Source organism: Bufo bufo, chromosome 6 (assembly GCF_905171765.1).
Source record: "Bufo bufo chromosome 6, aBufBuf1.1, whole genome shotgun sequence".
Taxonomy (NCBI): Eukaryota; Metazoa; Chordata; class Amphibia; order Anura; family Bufonidae; genus Bufo; species Bufo bufo.
The window spans coordinates 308,597,941-308,607,090 of record NC_053394.1 but is presented as its reverse complement, the minus strand read 5'-3'; the positions used below and the strand labels follow the sequence as shown (position 1 = coordinate 308,607,090).

Here is a 9,150-nt window from a genome sequence, read left to right as displayed (position 1 = left end):
TTTTTGTAAAATACAAATGATGTAAATAAGGTAAAATCATATGGTTCTCACATATTTGTATCTAATGTACCATATACCAACTGAATGTTTAGACTTGAATGTCAGTCACAGGTTGGTGAGGCTTTTCTAGTTTTTAGATATTAGGCCTCATTCACACAGCTGTATTCAGTACAAGTGGAGATGTAATAGAGCAGCCATAGATGTGCATGAGCCCCAATGTGTGCCTGCAATTACTTATGGAGATATTATATATATATATATATTTATTTTTTATTTTTTTATGTAACTTATAGGGGTTTTATACCACGTGATGTAATCTTCCTTGATAAATCCTCAATAGTTTTTTCTGTTGGATCCTATATGAATTTTACTGGGAAAAAAGTTTACATTACTTCTGTGGAAGAACAGCTCTTTGGTAAAGTGGGATACAAGGCCATAGGAGGTCTAAGAAACCCAAGAGTAACATGGTCTAAGGCCCCATTCACACGACCATATTTTTGGTCCGCATTCGATCCACATTTTTTGCGGATACGATGCAACACACATGTGAATGCACCTTTAATTTGATACTCTAGTTGTGGGCCTTATCATTGTATATAGTTCAATAACTTTAAGCAATTCTTACCTGCAATGTATTTCTCTCCCTACTTATATACTTTAAACCTCTGCTTCATTAGAGCTGTGGTCTGGGACTGCGGCTTAGCCACCGGGAGTCAGAGCTACTCTAAAATCTACCTCCTGACTCATTGTTGGCTCAGGCTGCAGCCTTGTCCAGTTCCTCTCTTCCTCTCCTTCTTTATATTAGCTGTGGCTACAAGTCAGTACATGGAGAGCTGTGTGATTGGCCGCAGCAGTCATGTGGATAGACGACACATGATTGGCTGCAGTCACTTTGTTGGGGTAGTTGGGCAATATTAGTATCGGTTACTTTATTATTTTAAAGCATTCCCTGCCTTTACAAAAATGTATATATTTATTGGACAACCCCTTTAAGTACACTTTAAAATCAACATGGAGTGAGATAAATGGTGCAGGAACTGAGCACAATCAATGAGGCAATTATATGATTTTTTATTTTTTTTTAAACATTCCTAGCTTATTAAACTTGCTAAGATTTTCCTTGAGTGGCTTTTGGGCACGTGGCTTCTACAGGTGAAACTTGTGACACATAAGTTTCATAAAACTTTTAACGAGTCATAGTTGCAGGTTTCTATCTGTTATTGCGGTCGCCTGTGTCTGCTACTGCTCTGCTCATGGGCACCATTCTGCTCAACTGCTCCCTGGCGCCTTGGACCCAATGCCATCTCTCCCCTTCTCTGCAATTCCGGCTACCAGAGTAGCTCCACTTCTCCTCGCAGGCTGTGTCCTGCTTCTTGTCAGTTTTCCTCTTATTCTTGCAGGCCTCTGCTCTGCCTGCAGGGTGCGCATGCACTACCTCTGCCTAAAGGGCCAGCACATGTGCACAATAGTGTCCACCAGCCAATGGCTGGCCACCTTGGGGTACTTTAGGCACATTCCCCAGTAGGAAGGTGCCTGAGCAATAGCTTCTAGTTTAATGGGCTCTACATTTGTTTGCCTGTGCAACAACTTCTGCCCTTTCTCCAGATTTGCCCCTTCGCTGTCTAACCTGACTGCTGCCTATTCTCTGTTCTGATCCTGAGATGCCTGCCCTGACCTCAGACTGTTTTTCAGATTGCACAAACTTCACCTGTCCTGACTTTGGGCAGTCTCTGTTTATAGTTTTGTGTGATCCCTCAGTGTCTCGACCCCCATGGGTCAGCAGTCACTTGAACAGAGACTACTCCAAAAGGTAGGGGCCTGCAGGGGAACCCTGCTGTGTAGTCCAGATCCCTGTATTGGGGTTAAAGGGTGAAGACCAGGGTGGCCACTTAGATATACCCGTATGAGTAGGCCCAAGCCAAGTCTGTTCAAGTGACACTTCAAATCCTCATCATGACTCCATTGATGGAGGTCTAGTTACCACTACTGGTCAGAAGACCTCAGGTGAGCGCTGTGCCTCTTCCACTCACTGTGGAAAGCCAGTCAGAGACGAACACGCAATGTATGGTCACACAGACTTTCTTTACTTAGACAATTTGTGATGCTATTTGGGTGTTAAAAGGAATCTTCATCAGAAAATTACCTATTCTTTGAATCAAGTTTCTATTTAAAAAATATTTGAAATAATTTTTTGTGATTTTATGTTTAATTTCCAGTGTCACTATCTATATTTAAAAAAAAAAAAAATCCTGCAGTTTTTTGGCTGCTGTAAAACATCTCTAAATGATGTTAACAACATCTCAGGAAAGATGATTGCCCCCATAATCATTTTCAGGAAACCGGATAAAAATAAAAATCTACAATCAGAAAATAAAAACAGATTAGAAAAAAGGAGATGTATCACTATCTGCTTTTTAACAGGCAGAAAGAAAAATTATAGGCGACACATTCCCTTTAAAGGTCAAAATGCATATGGATAGATCAGAGGATCTCATGTCTTGCAGATTTCAGACAATATATTCCTAAATTTCTCTTAACGATTACAACAAAATCTACTCAGTATATAAGTGTATATCTACAGATGAGAGCATGATCATGGCCTGGCTTCATCCCCATCAAGATGACACATGACATGATCTTCAAATATCTGACGCTGATGAGTGAAAAACGTTTCACCACATACAGGACATTTTAAAGGACGCGATGGCTGTCTGCTTGTAGAGCTTGTGGATGATCCATACTGTAAATTAATAAAGAGAATACATGAATTGTTATATGAATATGCAAACTACAGTGTTTTTTTGGCTGTGATCTAGTTTATGGCAGATAAGAGGTGAATGTACGTATAAGCAATAACAGCACAATCAGGACAACTGACAATCATGCAACTGAAACTGCATTCATTAACTGAATCTTATGTGGATATCATTTAACTTTTTATGGCAAAAATCTGTATTTTGTAATTATGTCGAAAGTTGAAATGATTTGATTGAGTTTACAATGGGCTGGGCGTTCCCCAGTAAGCAAGATGCAGCAACGTCATCACACTTGCTGATATGGGCGGGAGAGAGCACAGACCGGGGATCTTTTCCCAGCATGTCCGCTCTCCTGCTCAGTTCAGCAGGCACAATGACGTCATTGCGTTGCATCTGCTTCTGGGAAGAACATAATGTAACATAGTAACATAGTATATAAGGCTGAAAAAAATACATCTGTCCATCCAGTTCAGCCTGTTATCCTGCAAGTTGACCCAGAGCAAAGCAAAAAAAATAAAACCCTGTGAGGTAGAAGCCAATTTTCCTCATTTTAGGGGGAAAATATTTATTCCTGACTCCAATCAGGCAATCAGAATAACTCCCTGGATCAACAACCCATCTCTAGAGCCCTGCTCTGTTCATTGTGGGAACGGGGCTATGTGAGCATTACTTTTTTCTTACATTAACATTACGGGGGCAGCACTACAATAAGGGGCACTAAGGTGGACAGCATTATTGTAAGGAGGGCACAAAGGAGACATAACTACTATGTGATGGCAATAATAATAATAATATTAATTACATGCGTGAGCTCTGCATGTAAAACAATAAGGGGACAGTGATTGCACTTGTTTTTATTATTAATTTAATTTATTATATGAATTTTTAATGTTTATAGGAACTATATGTAAGTAAATGAGTAATTAATAAATGTTTGACATAGTCAGGTGCAAGTTTCAAGACTGTCTTCACCCAGACAGCAATGAATTACTGCTCCATCCAGTTCCTCCATTATTACCAGATACGATTTGGAAAAAAGTCAATACTAGACCAAAACATCTGGAACTAAATCTGCCTGATGTATTATTTTGGGTGAAGCCTACATGTATATACCATATGCAGTGGAGTACTGTCAATGAAAGGAGACCACCAGGTTGGGGGGGGGGGGGGAACCCATGTTATAAGGAGGTCCTGCTCTTCTCTATGGAGTGACTTTTCAGCTTCTCCCACTTTTGAGTCCATTAATGGCATGAGGGGGATGTGCTTTCATTATTCTTATGGTGTTTGACAACCCTGCATATGAAAACTTGTATTACTCTTTTTTTCACACCTGATGTAGGGGAGGTTGAAACCTTACCAGTGAGCCACAGGCTTAACTGAAGTCAGTAGAAGGATTTTAGTCATTTCTATGTATATGTACATATGCGGGAAATTATTTGAATAAATCTGGACATTTGCATCTACATTTCTTATGGTTCTCTGTCAAATATCATATGGCATAAATGTATGAGATAAGAATACCTCTTTAAAGGTTATTCCCATCTTATAAAGTGATTATCGGTAACATCACCAGTGCGTCACCATGCAGGGAAAAAAAACTGTGAAGGGACACAGCCCTAAACTAGTGCTCCAGCCCCTTGGAGCAGTAAAGGTCCCAGAGGTTGGACGCTCACTGACCATATATTGATAGGATACACAAGTAATATGCCATCACTTTATGATATGGGAATACCCCTGTAAGGAGATCCCTTCCCATCTTATGCCCTGTGATAAGGCATATCAACGTCACAGAGAGAAGTCTCCTGGCCAGGACCTCCACTATGAGCTAGAGTGTAAAGTGATATCAAAGATCTATCTTGCTCTGGCGGACTGTACACACCCATGTGATATATGTGATTCATTTGAATGATCAACATGTAATACTTATAAATGTAATAACTTGCATGTAATATGATATTACATAATGTGGTAACAGAGTTGAGGTGCCACCACAAAAGATAAGACGGCAGCATCTCCAATCCAATAAGGCTTTATTCACACACGGTGCATGAGACAGTACACACGGTCCGGTTACAGCAACGTTTCGGCTACATAGTAGCCTTTGTCAAGCTTGACAAAGGCTACTATGTAGCCGAAACGTTGCTGTAACCGGACAGTGTGTACTGTCTCATGCACCGTGTGTGAATAAAGCCTTATTGGATTGGAGATGCTGCCGTCTTATCTTTTGTGGGGAGATGCTGCCGTCTTATCTTTTGTGGTTGATATTGTCATAACCCCTATGGATCAGGGTAATTGGACTGGCTGATGCATTCCTGACATTCCATAACTGAAGGTATTGTGTGGTGCTCTACATATATTTTATTCAGAGTTTGGGTGCATTCACACGACTGTAATTCTGGGTCTGCATCCGTTCCGCAATTTTTCGGAACGGGTGTGGACCCATTCATTTCCATGGGGCCGAAAAAGATGTGGACGTGCTGTCTGCATCCGTAGTTCTGTTCTGCGGCGCTGCAAAAATATAGAGCATGCCTGGACAAGAATAGGCATTTTCTATATAGCGCCAGCCATGTGCGGTCCACAAAATGAGGAACGCACACGGCCAATATCCGTGATTTGCGGACCGCAAAACAGTTACGGTCGTGTGTATGTAGCCATACGCTACATAATTACAGTTGCGTTGTCTGAGAGATGTATGGCCAGCAGCTGTTTACTGACCTGCAGCAACAAGCTGAATGCTAGGCTGGATTCAATAAAAAATATGGGTTTCTAGCGGAGACAACTGCAATAAACTGAGCCTCGTATAGTAACTAGTGTACATTATGTATAGATAGTCATCTTTAGCTTAATGAAGGTCTGTGAATGAGCTAAAATCAGTGTTAAGGTCCCTTTACACGGGACAATTTAGCAGGCGATTGTCTGGAAAAAAGCATTCCTTCCTGAGAATTGCCTTCTTGTCATTTACATGCAGCAATCTCCTCCACAGTATGGGGAGGAGTGATCACTATGCCATCGCTCATCCCCATACAGATTCTTTGTTTGCCGGCAGCAGAGGCTGTTTAGACTGCACAATCCGTAGCTGGCAAACAATGATTTAGGTGTATACTCAAACAAGCATATTACCCAATGAACAAGTGTTTCACTTGCTCATCGGGTAATCATCGTGCTCTTTAAACCACCAGATGATCGCTAACAAGCGCTCCTATGAACACACTCGTTAGCGATTATCTGGCCCCTCCTGTAAAGGGACCTTTAGGGTTAAAAATCAATTCTGAACTCACCTCACTGGAGAAACTAGGATAATTTCCTGAAAAAAAGAACATATAAAAATGGATCAATGACAGACAAGGTCTCCTTATGTAATGATAACAACTATCCAGTTCTGGGGTCAAATCCAACCAGGGTGGATAAAAATCAATGATTTAAAAAAATTATAATAATAAAAAAATAAAACAAAAAGGATTTTTTTTTATATAAAATGCTTTTTGAGGAAAATATATTACCATCCAAAGGTTATTCCATCATGAAATAAAGATTCGTTTTTTTAATTATGTAGAATAAGGCTGTATATGTTTAATTTTTTTGGTAAATAAATTCCATTAATCCATTTACAATGTCATGCTCTTCCAGAGGTTTTTGTAAGATTATTGGGCAGTTTCTCTGCCTACAAGATATTATCAGGGCCGTCTTTACCAAGGGGCAAAAGGGGCAGCTGCCCCGGGCCCAGTTGCTCCTGGGGGGCCCAAGGCAGCTGCCTCTTGAGCCCTGCTAGCTACTGCCCCGGGTGTCAAGCTGTCAGCTACACAGGCATCATACTGTGTTAAAGTTGTGATCAAGGACCTTAATGACATCATCACCATGTGATCAGTAACCTAGCAATTACTGGTCACATGGCTATGAGGTCATCACAGGTCCTAGCAGGAATTAACTGTGGAGCTTTTTTGTGTGAAGATTACATCAGAAAAAGGTGACAGGGGCTGTTATGTAAATATACTGTAATCTACTGTATAGTGGGGTGCTGTATACTGTGTGGGGGCCTGTATACTGTGGGGGGCTGTATATTGTGTGGGGCTGTATACTGTGTGGTGGGCTGTATACTGTGTGGGGCTGTATACTGTGTGGGGCCTGTATACTGTGGGGGGCTGTATACTGTGCTGGGCTGTATTCTGTGGTGGGCTGTATACTGTGGGGGGGCCTGTATACTGTGTGGGACTGTATACTGTGTGCTGGGGGGGCTACTGTATACTGTGGGGGGCTACATACTGTGGGGGGCTGCATACTGTGGGGGGGCCTGTATACTGTGTGGGGGCCTTATACTGTGTGGGGGCCGTATACTGTGTGGTGGGCTGTATACTGTGTGGTGGGCTGTATACTGTGTGGGAGGCCTTTATACTGTGTGCTGGGCTGTATACTGTGTGGGGGGCTGTATACTGTGTGGGGGCCTGTATACTGTGGGGTGGGGGGGCTTATACTGTGTGGTGGGCTGTATACTGTGTGGGGGCCTTATACTGTGTGGGGGCCTGTATACTGTGTGGGGGCTGTATACTGTGTGGTGGGCTGTATACTGTGTGGGGGGGCTGTATACTGTGTGGGGGACTGTATACTGTGTGGGGGACTGTATACTGTGTGGTGGGCTGTATACTGTGTGGTGGGCTGTATACTGTGTGGTGGGCTGTATACTGTGTGGGGGGGCTGTATACTGTGTGGGGGCTGTATACTGTGTGGGGGGCTGTATACTGTGGGGGGCCTGTATAGTGTGGGGGGCCTATATAGTGTGGGGGTCCTGTATTGTGTGGGGGCCTGTGTACTGTGTGGGGGCCTGTGTACTGTGTGGGGGCCTGTATACTGTGTGGGGGGCTGTATACTGTGGGGGCCTGTATACTGTGGCGGTCTGTATACTGTGGGTGCGGTATAGTGTGGAGTGCTATACTGCTGTACTGTATAGTGTGGGGGGCTGTATCGTGTATATTTTGGGGTGCTGTATACAGTGAGGTGTTGTATACTGTGAGGTGTTGTATACTGTGGGGTGCTATACTACTCTACTGTATACTGTGAGGTGTTGTATACTGTGGGGTGCTGTATACTGTGGGCTGCTATACTGCTCTACTATATACTGTGGGGTACTGTATAGTGTGGGGTGCTATACTGTATACTGTGTGGTGCTGTATACTATAGGGTGCTATACTGCATACTGTGGGGTGCTGGGGTGCACTGTAACACTAGAGTGAGCCGAGCCCTGGTCTCCTTCCTGCAGAGCGGTGCCCACCTCCAGCCTGAGCCCAGCTGCCCAGAGCACTGATCCTGAGCCGCTGGAGTCTTCAGAACTGGAAGTATTTACAGTCATTCACTGTACTCTACCAGGTGTGTGGATTTTTTGTGTGTGTGTTGTGGTGGAGGCCGTGATTGCCTGCTAAGGTGTGGGAAGGCAGGATCCAGGGGGCCCAAGTAAATTTTTGCCCAGGGTCCAATCAATATTAAAGACGGCCCTGGATATTATCACAGATGCTTGGTTTACTTTTGCAGTTCTCAAAACTGAATTTGACTCAGCAGAGATCACATGCCTCTTCTTCACAGCACAAATGTTATAACATAAACAGAGTTGAGAAAAATACCTTAATCCTAACTTCTACAAACCTATAAATACAGAATCAACCTAATCAAACTAATATGAAAAGTTGTTATTCTAAAAATCTTCATCTACTTGTATATTATAAGTTATACCAGCAAGAGTTAGTCTTTATGTAGAAAACTATGATTTAAATCAAGCTTTACTGACTAGTGATTTAAATCAAATCCACTCTGAATCCAACCAAGCACAGAATTGCAGTGCTGTGGAATACGTTGGACTTACATAATCAAAAGACAGATAAGGCTTTATTCACATGTCGGTGTTTTGATCAGTAATTACTATTAGCGATTAGGAGCCAAAACCAGGAGGGAAACATACACAGAAATAAAATATAGGGGGAAGATTTGCTTCTGTTCTGTTTTGGCTCACAACCACTGATGGAAATCACTGACCAAACACTGACTGCGTGAATAAGGCCTAAATGTTACTAACTAGCAGTGGTGTACATAGAGAAGTAAGGGCCCCGTAGCAAGAATGAAACCAGCCCCCCCCCCACACAGGACAGAAGGGTTTCCGCCTAAACCCTTTTCAATGACCCTTGGGCCATTTTTGCCACTGTTTCATTTGCTAAAAGTTGATCCTTTAAAGGGTAGAGTCCTGACCAAGTTTTCACCTTCAGTAGAAGAGGGGATGATCCCAACCCAACTAAGACTGGGCCCCCTCTTGCCCTGGGCCCTATAGCAGTCGCAAGGTCTGCCGCTATGGTAGTTACGCCCCTGCTCACTAGGGAGCAGCACAGTTCTTCTGACTTGGCACCATAGCTAAAAG

The 9,150-nt window shown here is 42.8% G+C and overlaps 1 protein-coding gene across 2 annotated transcripts in view; it reads right to left on the bottom strand.

The window, feature by feature from the left end:
* CALCOCO2 (calcium binding and coiled-coil domain 2) overlaps window positions 1-9,150 on the bottom strand; it is a 67,052-nt gene continuing 57,902 nt past the window's right edge. For both annotated transcript variants that reach the window (XM_040435164.1, XM_040435165.1), the window contains exons 18-19: window positions 6,035-6,060; window positions 1-2,740 (exon numbers count right to left, since the gene is read on the bottom strand). In XM_040435164.1, the coding sequence (XP_040291098.1) occupies window positions 2,594-2,740; window positions 6,035-6,060 (173 nt within the window). In that variant the 3' untranslated portion in view covers window positions 1-2,593. The remainder of the gene's footprint in view (window positions 2,741-6,034; window positions 6,061-9,150) is intronic.